Source organism: Mastigoproctus giganteus, chromosome 12, assembly GCF_048544385.1.
Source record: "Mastigoproctus giganteus isolate SK-2022 chromosome 12, ASM4854438v1, whole genome shotgun sequence".
Taxonomy (NCBI): domain Eukaryota; kingdom Metazoa; phylum Arthropoda; class Arachnida; order Uropygi; family Thelyphonidae; genus Mastigoproctus; species Mastigoproctus giganteus.
The window spans coordinates 160733868-160755655 of record NC_143586.1 but is presented as its reverse complement, the minus strand read 5'-3'; the positions used below and the strand labels follow the sequence as shown (position 1 = coordinate 160755655).

The 21788-nt window shown below is 42.4% G+C and overlaps 1 protein-coding gene across 1 annotated transcript in view; it reads right to left on the bottom strand.

Moving 5' to 3' along the window:
- Nucleotides 1–2116: 2116 nt before the first annotated feature.
- LOC150077546 (leucine-rich repeat-containing protein 42-like) overlaps nt 2117–21788 on the bottom strand; it is a 106764-nt gene continuing 87092 nt past the window's right edge. The window contains exon 5 of the mRNA XM_090385938.1: nt 2117–2355. Coding sequence (XP_090242064.1) covers nt 2117–2355 — 239 coding nt within the window. The remainder of the gene's footprint in view (nt 2356–21788) is intronic.

Genomic DNA, 21788 nt, shown 5'->3' with positions numbered 1-21788 from the left:
TCACTTCTCGTTCCCTGAGCTCTTGTATTATCTCTTCTTCAGAGACGGGTATTAAGTTGCATTCGCTGATAATGCCTTTTGAGGTGTTCAGAGTGTTATGGGGTGTAACTGACACTGGAATACTGTTAAATAATGTTAATTTTAACAACTTCTCTGATTGAGTTGCCTTAAAAGTTTCAATTAGAAGGTCTTTAGATTGGAGACATTTAACCATTTTAAGAGATTCACAAACCGATTCTAAACATTTCTGTATTAGAAAAAGCACCAGTTTGCCAACAGGTTGCATGGATAGTGAGTGCATTATATGAAATTCTGGCACATCTTTATTCTGATTTTCTGTCCATAGTCGCTTCGGACGCTTGGAGTCATGGTCGATGTCAGGAATTTCTGATCTTGGCCTCGAGGGCTCTAAAGGTGGATAACTGCTTACATCCACAATGGCTCTTTTTAGCCCTGAGGGTTTGTTTTTATCACCCAGGTTACTGGCCCCGCCGCAAGGAAGCAGGAACAGTGCCTAGTGTGACAAAGCATAAAGTAGTAGGGGTTAGTATTAGAACTATCAGAAAAAGAAAGGTGGCTTTCCTTTCTTGCCCTGTACAAGCACTTTTGTAACAAGAGCTGTTATTAAATAAATATATTGCTTAATGAGAGGAACATAAAAGAACTATAGATCGCTTTTAGGAAATCACAGTTAGAACACAGAGAAATCGCTTGGCACCCAGGCCAAAACAACAGTGGTTCAAGAACCGATCCTTGGGGTCTGATTGTCTCTAATGGATTCTTTTGGCTTTCTGCTGTTGTTATAGTTGAGGGTTTTGGCATAAAGGCTTCCTAGGCCTCATTTTGCCGATGCATTATGTTCTTGTTATTATGATGATCGGACATGACTATATAAATTTATGCATCTCAAATAGTGAAGTTCTCCAAAATTTGCATCATTACTAAGAATCTGTGATAAGGGTAATAATTATTCTTGTGACCAAAATGATCTTTTGTGATGGTGATATTGAAAAGACAGCGCCAACTGAAGAAGTGGCTACAAAATATCACAAAACATTTGACTCCATTATGTACACATTTCCAATTTGGAAAGAAACATAAATAACAATGTAGGTTTTTGGGTGCTTTATTATCTTCGAACAACACAGGTCACCCAAAATCATGTCCCTCAACGAATACCTTAAATTCATTGAAAAACTGATCATATTATTCTCAATGAACACCAATGCTAATAGTGTTCAATGAGAATAATACAATCAAATTTTGACATATTTCAATCAATTCTGTAATGACTATAATTTTCATATTAAAGAAATTTAAGAAAGTAGAAATCAATTTGTAATGACTAAACTTACAGAATTGTAGCAAATTATTTAGTAGAACATTAATATCAGATGTTTATACAGAAAAGTAACTCTACATCAAGTTATTGAAATATAACTATCTGCTTTGACTCTTTTGCATTACTTAATAATGATTAAAATATAAATAACAGTATTGTTACTTATATTTCAGAATAGGGTAATAATAAAATAAACATGCTTTTGAAGATAATAAAGAATTTAAAACCTACAATGTTATTATTATGTTTATTGCTGAACTGGAAATATGTACCAAATGGGTCGAGCATTTCGTGGTATTTTCTTTCCACTTCTTGAGTGACTGAAGTGATCTTTTGTGATGATGATATTGTAGAGACAGTTGTCACTGAAGAAGTGGTAAAAAAATACTACAGAACGTTTGACCCTCATTATGTACATATTTCCAATTCGGAAATAAACAATAATACCAATGTAGGTTTCAAATGCTTTATTATCTTCATACAATATAGTTTATGCATCATGCTGCTCAAGGAATACCTAATAAGCATACTTTTTTACTGCACAAAAATTGACTATACTTCATAAAAGCAATTTACTTCTGAACAATTAAAATGAGAAAGGAACACAAATTCAAAAAAATAAGAATAATTCATTCATAATTTAACAACCCTTCACATCGATAATATTTTAATATACCACTGTAAAGATAATATAATAAAATTAAAATCATTATATATCAAAGAATACAATATGGAATTATTATTTTGAAGTATGGCTGCCCTGAACGTTATGTCTCATAAGTATTGAAAGAACAATTCATCTTCTATCAGTTTCAATTTTTTAGCACTCGTTATGCGATCATGTTTTTTTGAATGAAAAGGAGAGTTACCACTTTCCTCTTCTTTGATCTCTTTCACAAACACATTATTTTTAGATGGAGTCTTAAGAATCAAAGCAGGGCCATCATATATATCTTCTTTACTTAAAGTTTGGAAAAGGCAGTTGTTTTTCTTGTGTCGATACCTGAAGTGAACTAGAAAATAAAATATTGTACAGGGTATTGTTAATTTTAAAAGTAAACCCAAAAATGATCAAAGGAAAATACAACTTATTATCAGAATACTTAACAAATAATAGTTCTAAACAACACTGGAAGTGTCCTCCATAAATTCACTCTTCTAATTATGTTGAGCGACATAACAAAGAGTTTGCATTGATACACTCCTGACTGTACTTTCAATGGTTGCAAAGAGTAGCTGAAAGCTTCATGGGTTGCTCTTGTAAGCTTTTTGCTTTAAGAACTCTGGGGATATCAAATCAGTAGACCTAGGTGCCTAAGGCCTTGTTATATGATGCAATCCACCCAAAAAAACTCTTGCAACATTTCAGTGGTTGAACATGCAAATTGGCAGCTTGTCCTATCCTGCTGGAGCCAGATCTTTCTTTCATTTTTCTCTAGCAATGAAATAAAGTGTACTATGATGACCTTGGTAAACAACAGAGATGACAGTTTGTTTAAAAAATGTGGGCCCAACTATCTATCTTTGGGATATGCCACACCAAACACTGATTTTTTTTTTGTCATGTAATGGGGAGGGGGGGCACAAAAATACATGCGAATTTTCAGTGCTCCATATTCTCCAATTTTGACTGTTGATGTAGACAGTAAGGTGAAACTATAATTCCTCAATGAATAAATTTTATCAAAAATTTCAATTCTTTCACAGCAAAGTAAACTTTTAACCTAGTGACAGTACCGTAATACTTTGACATCATCCTGAAATTGAAGTTCATGTATAGAGTGGATTCAGTACGAAGAAAGTTTTAGGTATTTTCTTATAGAAAAATGAGAACTGGTATCTCAGATATTTATTTAAAGTATACCCAGTAAAATAAAATAAAATAAAATATTTCCAGAAGCTTTCGGAACTCGTGTCCCTTTCTCAACTGACAGAATTTTTGAATACATTACAAGCAAAGTGTGGCACGTTACTCATTCGTCATTGTTGTAGCACGGACGTGTGCTGCCTTGCGCCAGTGATCATCCATCAATAAAACGGTTGTCTCCAGGATTGGATGTATACGCATGCCTTTCTGGCGATTTAATGCCTTAGGGTTGTTCATTATGTTTAGTGACTCTAGCCATAGGCGGTGGCGAAAGTGTCGCGCGTGGTCCACTATCTCAAAGTCGCGCTTGGGGTCAAGATCGTGGTTGGTAGCCCAAAAATGTTCTGCAAGCGCGGACTGGTCAGTTTCGGCAAGCCGGATTGCTCTGTCGTGTTCCGTGAGGCGATCCTGGAGACGTCTCGATGTCTCACCTACGTAGCAACTGTTACAGGCCCTACAGGTGATACGGTACACTACATTGCTGCGTAAGACAGGTGTGACAGGGGTCTTCACACTGGAGACAAGTGAACGTAGGTTCCTACCTGGTAATTGTACACATTTGATGTTGTAACTTCTCAGGATCTTCGAGATACGTCCTGACACTCCTGGATAGTACGGAATGTAGGCGGATGATATGCCGACTTGCTTCGGAGGTCTTGGGTTGGAAGTAAGTTCTTGTGCCTGTAACAAGCATCTGTTTAGTACATGGGATGGATAACCGCATCTGGTTAAGTCCGCCTTCACACGGGAGATCTCGTTACGTCTAATTGTGTCGGTGCTGGAATGGCTCCAGGCCCTGGAGAACAGGGTGCGGGCAGTGCTATTGAGATGGCTTGGAGCGTGGCCGGACCCGTAGTTGGTGAATTGACCGCACCACATGGGTTTGCGGTATACTGAGGTCTCTAGATGTGGGCCTACGCGATGCACTAGCACGTCCAGAAACGGGAGCGAACCGTCCACCTCTGATTCTACGGTAAACTTGATGAAATTGGATAGAGAGTTGAGGTATTCTAGTAGTACCGTTTCAGAACCACGTGGTATTATGGTAAAAATATCGTCGACATATCTACACCACGTTGTAATAGGTGTAGGTGGGTTCTGGTGTATCTGCTTCTCCAGATCTTCCATGGCGATGTTAGCTACTACGGAACTGACAGGGGCACCCATAGCAGTGCCATGTACTTGTTTGTAGAGTGAGTCTTCAAAGGTGAAGATGCTGCTAGAGAGGCATAGGTTGAGGGCGGTACAGATGTCATCAGTGGATAGTGACGTCCTGGATTGGAGGCTTAAGTCGCTCTCAAGGAGCCTTCTGGCGCAGTGCACGGCCTGTTGGACGGGAATCGAGGTGAATAAAGAAACCACGTCAAATGATGCCATGACAGAGTTATCAGGGATTGAAATGTCCTTAATGGTGTTAATGAATTCACTGCTGTTTTTAACGGTGTGAGATGTATTACCTATAAGAGGCGAGAGGAGGCTCGCGATGTGTTTGGACAGTTCATACGTTGGGGCACTGCAGCAAGACACTATAGGTCTGAGAGGAATACCCGGTTTATGGATCTTTGGTAATCCGTAGAATTGTGGTAGTTGGCAGCCAGTAGCACGCAGAAGATGGTGAGTCGCGGTCGGGATCTTCTTATCTTTAAGCCATGCGTGGACAAGTTTATTAACATTTGCTTCCAGACGTTTCAAGACTTTAACGGGAGGATCAGGTAGAGGTTCATATACGTTAGGATCGAGTAATAGGGCCAAGGCTTTCTCTCGGTAGGCTGATCGGTCCAGCACAACAGTCCGGCGCCCTTTATCCGCAGGAAGTACAACGATGGAGTTGTCTTTTCTTATAGATGACAGGGCGGCACGTTGGCGGTGGTTGAGGTTTGAGCACGTTTTTCGAGTGTTGCGGAGGACTGCGGCAGTCTTGAATCGGATCTCGTTGGCAGTTTCTTCGGGAAGGTTGGTAATACTGGCTTCTATGCCCATAGCGAGCTGTGTGATGGGAGGTTTCGATGGTATAACGGCGAATTTCATACCGTTTGATAAAACACTCAGCTGCTCGTTGGACAGTTGTTTGTTACTTAGATTCAAGACGAAAGAAGTCGTGTCGTCTGAACGAGTGTTCGTCTTTAAGGAGTTAGTTTCTATGCTCAAGTTTATGAACTTGCGCTGTTGGCGTAAACGGTAGGTATCCGAGGTCTGACTAGCCCGATGGCAGATGGTATGTATAAGGTTTGTAAATACAATAGGCGAGACCTTACCTTGTATATGTTGTAACAGTCTGGACTTGTTGTAGTCAGCGTTCCTGATTTCACGGTGGAGATGGGATATCCATAAATTTAACGTGCGCAGGCTGAAGTTAAAGCAGGCACGATCCATATGAGAGTTGTGGAACGGGGCTTTGTATCGGAACCCTTTAGGTATAATTCGATTGCTTTTGCATCTGTGGGCGAAGCGTAAATGTTGCCTGTAGCGAGCTATTGAGAGGAAGCACTTTTGCAACTGTGCACAATCGTTGTAGGTATTATGGCCATAAAGTGATCGAATAGTGACAAATGGGCCTGGAGTACTGGGGTCCATAGTTTAACAGATATTTATTTAAAGTATACCCAGTAAAATAAAATAAAATAAAATATTTCCAGAAGCTTTCGGAACTCGTGTCCCTTTCTCAACTGACAGAATTTTTGAATACATTACAAGCAAAGTGTGGCACGTTACTCATTCGTCATTGTTGTAGCACGGACGTGTGCTGCCTTGCGCCAGTGATCATCCATCAATAAAACGGTTGTCTCCAGGATTGGATGTATACGCATGCCTTTCTGGCGATTTAATGCCTTAGGGTTGTTCATTATGTTTAGTGACTCTAGCCATAGGCGGTGGCGAAAGTGTCGCGCGTGGTCCACTATCTCAAAGTCGCGCTTGGGGTCAAGATCGTGGTTGGTAGCCCAAAAATGTTCTGCAAGCGCGGACTGGTCAGTTTCGGCAAGCCGGATTGCTCTGTCGTGTTCCGTGAGGCGATCCTGGAGACGTCTCGATGTCTCACCTACGTAGCAACTGTTACAGGCCCTACAGGTGATACGGTACACTACATTGCTGCGTAAGACAGGTGTGACAGGGGTCTTCACACTGGAGACAAGTGAACGTAGGTTCCTACCTGGTAATTGTACACATTTGATGTTGTAACTTCTCAGGATCTTCGAGATACGTCCTGACACTCCTGGATAGTACGGAATGTAGGCGGATGATATGCCGACTTGCTTCGGAGGTCTTGGGTTGGAAGTAAGTTCTTGTGCCTGTAACAAGCATCTGTTTAGTACATGGGATGGATAACCGCATCTGGTTAAGTCCGCCTTCACACGGGAGATCTCGTTACGTCTAATTGTGTCGGTGCTGGAATGGCTCCAGGCCCTGGAGAACAGGGTGCGGGCAGTGCTATTGAGATGGCTTGGAGCGTGGCCGGACCCGTAGTTGGTGAATTGACCGCACCACATGGGTTTGCGGTATACTGAGGTCTCTAGATGTGGGCCTACGCGATGCACTAGCACGTCCAGAAACGGGAGCGAACCGTCCACCTCTGATTCTACGGTAAACTTGATGAAATTGGATAGAGAGTTGAGGTATTCTAGTAGTACCGTTTCAGAACCACGTGGTATTATGGTAAAAATATCGTCGACATATCTACACCACGTTGTAATAGGTGTAGGTGGGTTCTGGTGTATCTGCTTCTCCAGATCTTCCATGGCGATGTTAGCTACTACGGAACTGACAGGGGCACCCATAGCAGTGCCATGTACTTGTTTGTAGAGTGAGTCTTCAAAGGTGAAGATGCTGCTAGAGAGGCATAGGTTGAGGGCGGTACAGATGTCATCAGTGGATAGTGACGTCCTGGATTGGAGGCTTAAGTCGCTCTCAAGGAGCCTTCTGGCGCAGTGCACGGCCTGTTGGACGGGAATCGAGGTGAATAAAGAAACCACGTCAAATGATGCCATGACAGAGTTATCAGGGATTGAAATGTCCTTAATGGTGTTAATGAATTCACTGCTGTTTTTAACGGTGTGAGATGTATTACCTATAAGAGGCGAGAGGAGGCTCGCGATGTGTTTGGACAGTTCATACGTTGGGGCACTGCAGCAAGACACTATAGGTCTGAGAGGAATACCCGGTTTATGGATCTTTGGTAATCCGTAGAATTGTGGTAGTTGGCAGCCAGTAGCACGCAGAAGATGGTGAGTCGCGGTCGGGATCTTCTTATCTTTAAGCCATGCGTGGACAAGTTTATTAACATTTGCTTCCAGACGTTTCAAGACTTTAACGGGAGGATCAGGTAGAGGTTCATATACGTTAGGATCGAGTAATAGGGCCAAGGCTTTCTCTCGGTAGGCTGATCGGTCCAGCACAACAGTCCGGCGCCCTTTATCCGCAGGAAGTACAACGATGGAGTTGTCTTTTCTTATAGATGACAGGGCGGCACGTTGGCGGTGGTTGAGGTTTGAGCACGTTTTTCGAGTGTTGCGGAGGACTGCGGCAGTCTTGAATCGGATCTCGTTGGCAGTTTCTTCGGGAAGGTTGGTAATACTGGCTTCTATGCCCATAGCGAGCTGTGTGATGGGAGGTTTCGATGGTATAACGGCGAATTTCATACCGTTTGATAAAACACTCAGCTGCTCGTTGGACAGTTGTTTGTTACTTAGATTCAAGACGAAAGAAGTCGTGTCGTCTGAACGAGTGTTCGTCTTTAAGGAGTTAGTTTCTATGCTCAAGTTTATGAACTTGCGCTGTTGGCGTAAACGGTAGGTATCCGAGGTCTGACTAGCCCGATGGCAGATGGTATGTATAAGGTTTGTAAATACAATAGGCGAGACCTTACCTTGTATATGTTGTAACAGTCTGGACTTGTTGTAGTCAGCGTTCCTGATTTCACGGTGGAGATGGGATATCCATAAATTTAACGTGCGCAGGCTGAAGTTAAAGCAGGCACGATCCATATGAGAGTTGTGGAACGGGGCTTTGTATCGGAACCCTTTAGGTATAATTCGATTGCTTTTGCATCTGTCGGCCACGCTCCAAGCCATCTCAATAGCACTGCCCGCACCCTGTTCTCCAGGGCCTGGAGCCATTCCAGCACCGACACAATTAGACGTAACGAGATCTCCCGTGTGAAGGCGGACTTAACCAGATGCGGTTATCCATCCCATGTACTAAACAGATGCTTGTTACAGGCACAAGAACTTACTTCCAACCCAAGACCTCCGAAGCAAGTCGGCATATCATCCGCCTACATTCCGTACTATCCAGGAGTGTCAGGACGTATCTCGAAGATCCTGAGAAGTTACAACATCAAATGTGTACAATTACCAGGTAGGAACCTACGTTCACTTGTCTCCAGTGTGAAGACCCCTGTCACACCTGTCTTACGCAGCAATGTAGTGTACCGTATCACCTGTAGGGCCTGTAACAGTTGCTACGTAGGTGAGACATCGAGACGTCTCCAGGATCGCCTCACGGAACACGACAGAGCAATCCGGCTTGCCGAAACTGACCAGTCCGCGCTTGCAGAACATTTTTGGGCTACCAACCACGATCTTGACCCCAAGCGCGACTTTGAGATAGTGGACCACGCGCGACACTTTCGCCACCGCCTATGGCTAGAGTCACTAAACATAATGAACAACCCTAAGGCATTAAATCGCCAGAAAGGCATGCGTATACATCCAATCCTGGAGACAACCGTTTTATTGATGGATGATCACTGGCGCAAGGCAGCACACGTCCGTGCTACAACAATGACGAATGAGTAACGTGCCACACTTTGCTTGTAATGTATTCAAAAATTCTGTCAGTTGAGAAAGGGACACGAGTTCCGAAAGCTTCTGGAAATATTTTATTTTATTTTATTTTACTGGGTATACTTTAAATAAATATCTGTTAAACTATGGACCCCAGTACTCCAGGCCCATTTGTCACTATTCGATCACTTTATGGCCATAATACCTACAACGATTGTGCACAGTTGCAAAAGTGCTTCCTCTCAATAGCTCGCTACAGGCAACATTTACGCTTCGCCCACAGATGCAAAAGCAATCGAATTATACCTAAAGGGTTCCGATACAAAGCCCCGTTCCACAACTCTCATATGGATCGTGCCTGCTTTAACTTCAGCCTGCGCACGTTAAATTTATGGATATCCCATCTCCACCGTGAAATCAGGAACGCTGACTACAACAAGTCCAGACTGTTACAACATATACAAGGTAAGGTCTCGCCTATTGTATTTACAAACCTTATACATACCATCTGCCATCGGGCTAGTCAGACCTCGGATACCTACCGTTTACGCCAACAGCGCAAGTTCATAAACTTGAGCATAGAAACTAACTCCTTAAAGACGAACACTCGTTCAGACGACACGACTTCTTTCGTCTTGAATCTAAGTAACAAACAACTGTCCAACGAGCAGCTGAGTGTTTTATCAAACGGTATGAAATTCGCCGTTATACCATCGAAACCTCCCATCACACAGCTCGCTATGGGCATAGAAGCCAGTATTACCAACCTTCCCGAAGAAACTGCCAACGAGATCCGATTCAAGACTGCCGCAGTCCTCCGCAACACTCGAAAAACGTGCTCAAACCTCAACCACCGCCAACGTGCCGCCCTGTCATCTATAAGAAAAGACAACTCCATCGTTGTACTTCCTGCGGATAAAGGGCGCCGGACTGTTGTGCTGGACCGATCAGCCTACCGAGAGAAAGCCTTGGCCCTATTACTCGATCCTAACGTATATGAACCTCTACCTGATCCTCCCGTTAAAGTCTTGAAACGTCTGGAAGCAAATGTTAATAAACTTGTCCACGCATGGCTTAAAGATAAGAAGATCCCGACCGCGACTCACCATCTTCTGCGTGCTACTGGCTGCCAACTACCACAATTCTACGGATTACCAAAGATCCATAAACCGGGTATTCCTCTCAGACCTATAGTGTCTTGCTGCAGTGCCCCAACGTATGAACTGTCCAAACACATCGCGAGCCTCCTCTCGCCTCTTATAGGTAATACATCTCACACCGTTAAAAACAGCAGTGAATTCATTAACACCATTAAGGACATTTCAATCCCTGATAACTCTGTCATGGCATCATTTGACGTGGTTTCTTTATTCACCTCGATTCCCGTCCAACAGGCCGTGCACTGCGCCAGAAGGCTCCTTGAGAGCGACTTAAGCCTCCAATCCAGGATGTCACTATCCACTGATGACATCTGTACCGCCCTCAACCTATGCCTCTCTAGCAGCATCTTCACCTTTGAAGACTCACTCTACAAACAAGTACATGGCACTGCTATGGGTGCCCCTGTCAGTTCCGTAGTAGCTAACATCGCCATGGAAGATCTGGAGAAGCAGATACACCAGAACCCACCTACACCTATTACAACGTGGTGTAGATATGTCGACGATATTTTTACCATAATACCACGTGGTTCTGAAACGGTACTACTAGAATACCTCAACTCTCTATCCAATTTCATCAAGTTTACCGTAGAATCAGAGGTGGACGGTTCGCTCCCGTTTCTGGACGTGCTAGTGCATCGCGTAGGCCCACATCTAGAGACCTCAGTATACCGCAAACCCATGTGGTGCGGTCAATTCACCAACTACGGGTCCGGCCACGCTCCAAGCCATCTCAATAGCACTGCCCGCACCCTGTTCTCCAGGGCCTGGAGCCATTCCAGCACCGACACAATTAGACGTAACGAGATCTCCCGTGTGAAGGCGGACTTAACCAGATGCGGTTATCCATCCCATGTACTAAACAGATGCTTGTTACAGGCACAAGAACTTACTTCCAACCCAAGACCTCCGAAGCAAGTCGGCATATCATCCGCCTACATTCCGTACTATCCAGGAGTGTCAGGACGTATCTCGAAGATCCTGAGAAGTTACAACATCAAATGTGTACAATTACCAGGTAGGAACCTACGTTCACTTGTCTCCAGTGTGAAGACCCCTGTCACACCTGTCTTACGCAGCAATGTAGTGTACCGTATCACCTGTAGGGCCTGTAACAGTTGCTACGTAGGTGAGACATCGAGACGTCTCCAGGATCGCCTCACGGAACACGACAGAGCAATCCGGCTTGCCGAAACTGACCAGTCCGCGCTTGCAGAACATTTTTGGGCTACCAACCACGATCTTGACCCCAAGCGCGACTTTGAGATAGTGGACCACGCGCGACACTTTCGCCACCGCCTATGGCTAGAGTCACTAAACATAATGAACAACCCTAAGGCATTAAATCGCCAGAAAGGCATGCGTATACATCCAATCCTGGAGACAACCGTTTTATTGATGGATGATCACTGGCGCAAGGCAGCACACGTCCGTGCTACAACAATGACGAATGAGTAACGTGCCACACTTTGCTTGTAATGTATTCAAAAATTCTGTCAGTTGAGAAAGGGACACGAGTTCCGAAAGCTTCTGGAAATATTTTATTTTATTTTATTTTACTGGGTATACTTTAAATAAATATCTGTTAAACTATGGACCCCAGTACTCCAGGCCCATTTGTCACTATTCGATCACTTTATGGCCATAATACCTACAACGATTGTGCACAGTTGCAAAAGTGCTTCCTCTCAATAGCTCGCTACAGGCAACATTTACGCTTCGCCCACAGATGCAAAAGCAATCGAATTATACCTAAAGGGTTCCGATACAAAGCCCCGTTCCACAACTCTCATATGGATCGTGCCTGCTTTAACTTCAGCCTGCGCACGTTAAATTTATGGATATCCCATCTCCACCGTGAAATCAGGAACGCTGACTACAACAAGTCCAGACTGTTACAACATATACAAGGTAAGGTCTCGCCTATTGTATTTACAAACCTTATACATACCATCTGCCATCGGGCTAGTCAGACCTCGGATACCTACCGTTTACGCCAACAGCGCAAGTTCATAAACTTGAGCATAGAAACTAACTCCTTAAAGACGAACACTCGTTCAGACGACACGACTTCTTTCGTCTTGAATCTAAGTAACAAACAACTGTCCAACGAGCAGCTGTGTTTTATCAAACGGTATGAAATTCGCCGTTATACCATCGAAACCTCCCATCACACAGCTCGCTATGGGCATAGAAGCCAGTATTACCAACCTTCCCGAAGAAACTGCCAACGAGATCCGATTCAAGACTGCCGCAGTCCTCCGCAACACTCGAAAAACGTGCTCAAACCTCAACCACCGCCAACGTGCCGCCCTGTCATCTATAAGAAAAGACAACTCCATCGTTGTACTTCCTGCGGATAAAGGGCGCCGGACTGTTGTGCTGGACCGATCAGCCTACCGAGAGAAAGCCTTGGCCCTATTACTCGATCCTAACGTATATGAACCTCTACCTGATCCTCCCGTTAAAGTCTTGAAACGTCTGGAAGCAAATGTTAATAAACTTGTCCACGCATGGCTTAAAGATAAGAAGATCCCGACCGCGACTCACCATCTTCTGCGTGCTACTGGCTGCCAACTACCACAATTCTACGGATTACCAAAGATCCATAAACCGGGTATTCCTCTCAGACCTATAGTGTCTTGCTGCAGTGCCCCAACGTATGAACTGTCCAAACACATCGCGAGCCTCCTCTCGCCTCTTATAGGTAATACATCTCACACCGTTAAAAACAGCAGTGAATTCATTAACACCATTAAGGACATTTCAATCCCTGATAACTCTGTCATGGCATCATTTGACGTGGTTTCTTTATTCACCTCGATTCCCGTCCAACAGGCCGTGCACTGCGCCAGAAGGCTCCTTGAGAGCGACTTAAGCCTCCAATCCAGGACGTCACTATCCACTGATGACATCTGTACCGCCCTCAACCTATGCCTCTCTAGCAGCATCTTCACCTTTGAAGACTCACTCTACAAACAAGTACATGGCACTGCTATGGGTGCCCCTGTCAGTTCCGTAGTAGCTAACATCGCCATGGAAGATCTGGAGAAGCAGATACACCAGAACCCACCTACACCTATTACAACGTGGTGTAGATATGTCGACGATATTTTTACCATAATACCACGTGGTTCTGAAACGGTACTACTAGAATACCTCAACTCTCTATCCAATTTCATCAAGTTTACCGTAGAATCAGAGGTGGACGGTTCGCTCCCGTTTCTGGACGTGCTAGTGCATCGCGTAGGCCCACATCTAGAGACCTCAGTATACCGCAAACCCATGTGGTGCGGTCAATTCACCAACTACGGGTCCGGCCACGCTCCAAGCCATCTCAATAGCACTGCCCGCACCCTGTTCTCCAGGGCCTGGAGCCATTCCAGCACCGACACAATTAGACGTAACGAGATCTCCCGTGTGAAGGCGGACTTAACCAGATGCGGTTATCCATCCCATGTACTAAACAGATGCTTGTTACAGGCACAAGAACTTACTTCCAACCCAAGACCTCCGAAGCAAGTCGGCATATCATCCGCCTACATTCCGTACTATCCAGGAGTGTCAGGACGTATCTCGAAGATCCTGAGAAGTTACAACATCAAATGTGTACAATTACCAGGTAGGAACCTACGTTCACTTGTCTCCAGTGTGAAGACCCCTGTCACACCTGTCTTACGCAGCAATGTAGTGTACCGTATCACCTGTAGGGCCTGTAACAGTTGCTACGTAGGTGAGACATCGAGACGTCTCCAGGATCGCCTCACGGAACACGACAGAGCAATCCGGCTTGCCGAAACTGACCAGTCCGCGCTTGCAGAACATTTTTGGGCTACCAACCACGATCTTGACCCCAAGCGCGACTTTGAGATAGTGGACCACGCGCGACACTTTCGCCACCGCCTATGGCTAGAGTCACTAAACATAATGAACAACCCTAAGGCATTAAATCGCCAGAAAGGCATGCGTATACATCCAATCCTGGAGACAACCGTTTTATTGATGGATGATCACTGGCGCAAGGCAGCACACGTCCGTGCTACAACAATGACGAATGAGTAACGTGCCACACTTTGCTTGTAATGTATTCAAAAATTCTGTCAGTTGAGAAAGGGACACGAGTTCCGAAAGCTTCTGGAAATATTTTATTTTATTTTATTTTACTGGGTATACTTTAAATAAATATCTGTTAAACTATGGACCCCAGTACTCCAGGCCCATTTGTCACTAACTGGTATCTCCTTTTGAATGCTGAGTTTCCATGGAGATTTTTTGAAGCAAAATCGTTATTTAATGTCACTAAATTGTTACATGCAAGAACACTTCCACTTCTTTCATATTCCTTATTACCAACTGATCCCCACTATTGTAATTTTTTTATTAGCTTGAAAATTGAATCTTTGCATAGACATTAGTGTTAGGAAAATTTTCACAAAATCTCATTCACCGTAACACCTTGTTTTCCAAGTAAGATTACAGAAAACAAAATATTGATTCCCCAGGAATGATGTGTGTGACTTCAAACACACATTGTGATAAACTAGACACTTTAAATGCTGTTGTTGTTTGAGAGCTATTGGCGCAAGAACAGTTTAGGCTCTCTAACCTAGTCTAGGTTAGAGAGTTTCATATTTCAACATTTTTCATTTTTCTTGATGTTGTTTAGAAGGAAGCCAAGATTTTGCTTTATAATTACATAGCTTTTTCGTAAATGTTATACTATTAGTTTTTATACGTTTTGGTAGTATCCAATTAACTTAAGGAAAAAAGAAAATGTTAATATTTGGCCGGTCATCTAGAATTGTTTTAAGCATTAGGTTGTTTTGTGCGTTCATTATTGTTTGAAAGGCTCTTACATGTTCTCTGTTAAATCTTGGACAGTTCACCATGAAGTGATGTACAGTGAGTGGAACTTGACAGTTTTGGCATTGAGGAGGATCTTCACCTCTGAGTAAGTAAGAATAAGTCACGTGGGTATGCCTGATTCGCAATCGAGCAAGGATCACTTCTTCGTGTCTGTCAGATCGGCTGCTAGTAGTCCATGGTCAAAGTGTTTGTTTACACGAAGTTTGCTGTTAGTTTGATCTTGCCAGTGTTGTTGCCATTGTTTTTAACTGCTTTGGTGGATTAATGACTTGTAATCGGTATATGGTATTGAGCGAAAGGCATACTCAGAGGTAGCAGCTTCTCTTGCCACTTTGTCTGCTCTTTCATTTCGAGTTATTCCTGTGTGGCCTGGGATCTAGCAAAATCTGATCTTGTGATTACTTTGTAACAGCTTTTATACTGAATATTGGATCTGTTGTAAAACTGGGTGTGTGTGTTGGTATTATCATTCTGTAAGGCAATGACAGAGCTAAGGGTGCCTCTGTAGCCAGGTGGGCAGGAGCAGCAGTGCGTAGCACACGCTTCTTGATTAGACCGGGGTTCGAGCCCACGACCACCAAATACGGAGGATGCAGAAAGGTCAGGGAATGACTACCACTATATGGCCTTAGTTGCTAATGCTCCTAAAAACCAAATAATAACAAACAAACAGAGCTAAGCAAGTCAGTGAAAATTATGCTGTCTGCTATCTGTTTATGTTTAATTTTGTTTATGGCCATCAAAATGGCTTGCAATTCGGCTGTAAAGAAACTACATTCTTTTGAGAGTTGTTGGATAAGAGTACAGTCTTCAAAGTGAATTGCAGCTCCTACACAGGTCTCTGTTTTTGACCCATCTGTGTATATGAAAGTGTGATGTACGTATTGTTCTTTGTATGCTGCATGCAACTACTGATAGTTTGTTCCCCCCAGGATTGAAAATATAGGTCATATGCAGGTCGAATTATGATCCATGGTGGAATGATCTGTGCAGTCATACTAGTTATGCTGTCATAATTAAGCTCATGGCAGGTTGGTTCATTCGTGGATGGGCTTGGTATAAGTTTTCCAAGCAAGATGAAAACAGAACCTCTCTATTTGGATGATCGGCGATTGATTTTATCTTCAGGGCATAGTGCAATAATAAGTTCTGTCGTCTAAGTTGTAGTGAAAGTTCATGGCTTCTGCATATAGGCTTTGTACAGGTTAAGTGCGAAAAGCTCAAAGTTTACGACTCCGCAAGTACCAAACACTTGGTCTTGTGGAGTCGTAAACTTGGAATGTACTATTGCTCGATAAAGTTTTAAGTAGTGTATGTCGATCTGCACCCCAAGTTGTTGCGGAAAGAACTTTCAGTAGGTTTAACTTCTTAATGCATGAATGTCTTAGTTGCTTAATATGTTCAAGGAATGTCAGTTTCTTATCTAAAAGAAGCCCTAAGAATCTTATGTTTGGTGCAACTGGGATCATATATATGTCCAGTTTATAAGTTCAGGTTCAGGGTGTAGGTTTCATTTCCTACAGAAGTGTACATATGCAGTTTTTTGTGTGGAAGCCATTTGTTTGTGCCCATTTACTTATTTTATTTATTGCTCTTTGTAGATGCCGTTCTATACTTCGCATGTTCTGAGAGTGATAGGAAATACTGAAATCGTCAACATATAAAGCAGTATCAACAGGTTTTGATATACGTTCAGTTATGGAGTTTATTTTGATAGTAAAGAGGGTAGTGCTAAGCATGGACTCCTGAGGCACACCCTCTTCTTGGGTGAAGACTTTTAAAAGAGCATTCTGCAACCTAACTTGAAATGACCTGCGGCATAAGAAATTTTGAATATATTTAGGAAGATGTCCATGTAATCCAAGGTGATATAGGTTTTGGATAATTTCATAACGTCATGCCGTATCGTAAGCTTTTTCTATATCGAAACAGATCATTACGTGGTGTCTTTTCGGATAAAGGCATTCCATACACTGTTTTCTTATTTGATAAGTAAATCTAGTGTTGAACGATTTTTCCTGAAACCACGCTGTGCTAGATTGAGAGTTATTTCTGTTCAAAAACCATGTTAGACGAGCATTGATAATTTTCTCCATAACTTTTCCCAGGCAACTTGTTAGAGCAATTGGATGGTAGTTGCATGGGTCAGAGAAGTCTTTCCCCGATTTTGGGAAAGCAAGAATTATTGCATGACGCCAACTGTCTGGAAATTGGTTTTCTAGGAAGATTCTGTTATATAGTTCTAGTAATGCCATTTGGGATTGATCATCGAGTTGCTTTAACATCATATAGTGAATTTGGTCTGGTCCTACAGCACTTTGCTTTGTCTGTGATAAAGCATGTTTCGATTCATGGAATGTTAAAGGTAGGTCTTCCTCTCTTCATCATTTCTTGTGGAAAAATTCAGTTTATGTCTTTCTATTCTTGCCTTGTATATTTGAAAACAGGGAGTATATGAGGTGGTCGCTGATATTCTGGCAAAGGTTTTGCCCAGTGCATTGGCTATTTCTGACAGCTCTGCAGTGACTTGTCCATTACAATCAACATTTAGTTTTGCAAATGATTTATAAGTTTCCCAATCTGCTTCATTTATTTTCCATCTGGGAGTTTTACGTGACTTGCATGTGGTTCCTAATGCCATGGTGATGATTACTGGATAGTGATCACTGCTGAGAGGATCACTGTGCACTGACCAATCAAGTATTGGAAATAGTATTGGAGAACATACAGACAGGTCTATAGCTGTAGTATTTCCTGATGGAAGATGTGTATATGTATGTGTGCTGTCATTCAACAAAGTTAAATCATTCTCGTTTATCCATTTTTCAATTTGTTTTCTTCTCCGATCTGTGGTTGTGTTATCCCATGCAGGGCCATGCCCGTTGAGGTTGCCTAGTATACAGAAGAGGGTAGGTAACTGCCTTACTATGTCTTCTAAATCCTGTTGTAATAAATCTTGATTTGGTGGAACATAAATTTTTATTACAGTTATGAGGAATCTAGTGGCTATGCGTACTGCAACAGCTTCAAGGGTTGTGTTTAGCAGAAAAATCTGGAAAGGATTTTTTTTTTTTTGATTTTTAGGAGCATTAGCAACTAAGGCCATATTGCTCCGGGATATGCGGTGGTCATTTCGTGACCTTTCCGCATCCTTCGTATTTGGTGGTGACGGGCTCGAACCCCGGTCTAATCAAGAAGCGTGTGCTACGCACTGCTGCTCCTTCCCACCTGGCTACGGAGGCGCCTCTGGAAAGGAATGCGAGAATTTACTAGTATTGCCACACCACCACAACAGGTTGTGCCACTTGTTACTCTGTCCTTTCGATATGCTGTATAGTCCTTTATTAAGGTAGAGTCTTGAGGTCTAAAGTAGGTTTTTTGTAAGCAAAGACATAGCAGTGCATACCGTGCAATCAGATTGTATATATCACCTATGTTAGTGCAGAGTCCTCTACAGTTCCACTGGATTACAGTTTTCATTATTTGGTTTTGGAGAGGTTTTCAGACTGTTTCCTAGATGCTGTTTTAAATCTTTCGCACATATGTTTTTCCTTTTTGGGGAAATATGGTTTTCCTGTATCCATCTCTTCTTCCATGAAAATCTCTAATACTGATTCATCTGCTTGGTTGGTCGCGACTGTCTCCATTTGTTCAGTTGACTTCTGACTTATGACATGACATTTTGCTTGAGGGGCTTTCGTTTCTGAGTATTTTACATTGGGAAGTACAGAAAGTGGTGTGATAGTGAGTTTCTCTTGATGTTTTGGCTGGGATGTTGTAAGTAGTGCTCGTGCCTAGTCTGAGATGGACTTCTTTGGGTTTCTATTGTACACCGATTCGTTATGACCTGTGCATAGGAAGGTATGTTTTAAGAGTCGGGAGTACAGTTCTCTCAGCGTCTTGGTATGTGACAGAATGTTCCACTTTATACCGTTGAATCTGCTTTTCTCTTTTACAATATTCACAGTTCCTGGAATAGGCAGAATGGTCTCCCTTGCAGTTTGGACATTTCCGTTTCTTGGCTGAACAGTTCTGCTTGCTGTGTTCCTGAGACCCGCAGTTGGAATAGATGGCAACGCCACGGCATGCCATTTGTGAATGACCATACTTTTGGCATTTAAAGCAGTGGAGAGGATTCGGAATGTATGGTCTGATGTTACAATTTAGATATCCGGCCTTCACAGATGTAGGTGGTTTAGGAGTGTTAAACGTCAGTATGATATCTCTAGTTGGAGTAAGTGTCCCATCTCTAGTAATTTTAATCCTTCTCACAGCTATAACGCCTTGATCTTCAAGTTCATTTTTAATTTCTTCTTCAGAGACTGATAAGGTCCCGTTCAGAAATTACTATTACTCCTTTCGATGTATCTAGCGTATTGTGGGGAGAGTCCTTTACTGGGATCCCACCAAATGTTTTCATTTGAAGCAGTCTTTCTGCATGTTTGGCATTTGATGTCTCGACTAGTGTCACCTGATTTTAGTCACTTAACATTTTTTGGTGTTCCAGCCACACTTTATAAACATTTCTGGATGATAAATGGTGACAGTTTTCCTAATGGCTGTTCTGTCGTAAAACGAAAGACAATAAATGTAGGTGCATTAAGCAATGTCACATCCTTTTTTTGCCTTTTAGTTGCAATAGTCTCACTGTCCTCAAAGGAGTCAGATCTTTGGGGTCCGTGATTGTAATGTTTGAGTCATTCGTGTTTGCTCCTTTTGGCCCTGAGATTGAAAGCTTTTCCTTCCAGGTTTCTGGCCCTGCCATGGGGAGGCAGGAGCAATACCACCTAGTGGCCAAGCGGAAGTAGATTAGTGGTTAGTAGGACTAGAACATAAATAAAAGAAAGGTGTCTTTCCTTTCTTGGGAATCTTTGCACTGATACCTTTCAGCAACTATATGTATATACAATAAAGAATTAACTTTAAACTCTAGATATATCTAACACTCTTTCACTTTAGGAATTGCTTTATAATCGCAGAGAAATCGCCTGATCACTAGAAACGCTTGGCACTCGGGGCCACTTGAAATGCAAAATTGTCACTTCCTCCAGTTATGTAATATCTCGACTCAAGCCCTCACACAACTAACGATCCTTACTTGGTAGTGTTGTATTTAATACAAATAACATGGTTTACTTTTAAAATGAACACCCTGTACTAAAATTGAATTGACATAGCGATTCTTTCTTTTCAGTGAATATTAATAATAAAGATAAGCAACGTAATGGCCAACTAAACAACACTGAACACATGAACTAACAGGAAGGAGAATGATGTTCTATGTTCGAAGTTTAACATTGACAAATGTAAAGTACTACATATGGGAAACAGCAACCCCAGAGCAACGTATCAACTCTGTGGTACTACACTGACAGTGGTAGAGAATGAAAGGGACCTGGGGGTGGTTGTGCAGGCAGATATGAAGTTCTCTGAGCAGTGCAGACGGGCTGCAAGAGTAGCTCATGGTGTATTGTCAATGATATATAGGAATTTTTCTAGCAGGGATAAGGAGGTGATTATTCCCTTGTATAAGGCAATGGTCAGGCCACACCTAGAGTACTGTATACAGGCCTGGAGGCCTCATTTCAAGAAGGATGTAGAGCTGCTGGAACGAGTACAGAGAAGGGCAACTAAATTGGTGAATGGGACAAAGGGGTGCTCTTACGAAGAAAGGCTTAAGTTTCGCGAATTACAGTGTCTGGAAACTAGGCACCAGCGAGGTGATCTGATAGAGGTGTACAAAGCCTTGAAAGGTGTATAGAGGTGTATTGAGCATGCTCATGGTTTGAGCATGCTCAATGCTGATGGGATTCTTCCTCTTGCTCAGAATAATCACCTGAGAGGGCATAAATTCAAATTGAGGAAAGACAGATGTAGGATAGATGTGCGGAAATTTGCCTTTAGCCAGCGGGTGGTTGGTAGGTGGAACAGACTTCCATCCCTTGTTGTGGAAGTTGATAGCCTAAATAAGTTTAAGGCTCAGCTGGACAGGTATTTCGAACGAACAGAGGGGTGAAGTGGAAGTGATTATTTTTATTTATTTATGTTACTTTTTTTTTTTGGCTGATGCTGCATAAGCTTGCTTTCTTGCATCAAATGCCTCTACTAATGGTAATGCTAATGCTAATAATGCAATAATATATTGTCACTGACTGTTTCAAAATAATCGCATATTTCCACTCTCAGATTAATATCAACAACTCCACATGTGAAGCATATACCACAAAATGACATAATTTAGATTGGTTAACAAGGAGGTATGTGTTTGGAGTTGTGCTCTGTTAGAAGGAAGAAATGAAAAGTAGGGAACGTAAAATAAGAGATAAAACAAGAATTAAAACACAGACAAAATACTGCTTGTTTGTTTGTTTGTTTTTGGTTTTTTATTGGCGCATTGGCAGCTGTGGCCATAATGCGCCAAGACTATGCAATATTTAAAAGTTTAAATTCTCGGTGACCTAATTAGTTAGGTCACCATGTCCAGATAAATAATAACAAATATATAAAAATTAAATCAATAAAGAGATAACAATAACAAATTTTAAATACAATTAAAAACTTTTATTGATTTAAAATAGCTAAAAACAGCAGACACGTTGTCATTGTCGGATAAAATCTGACTGAGTGTATAAGGCTCAGTCAGATGACTAAAAGCGGTAAAACGGGTGCTGCTAAAATCTGGACAGTCAATTAAAAGGTGTCTAATCGTTAGGATTGTGCCACAGGACACACACATAGGAGGGTCATCAGCCCTCAGCAAAAACGAATGAGTT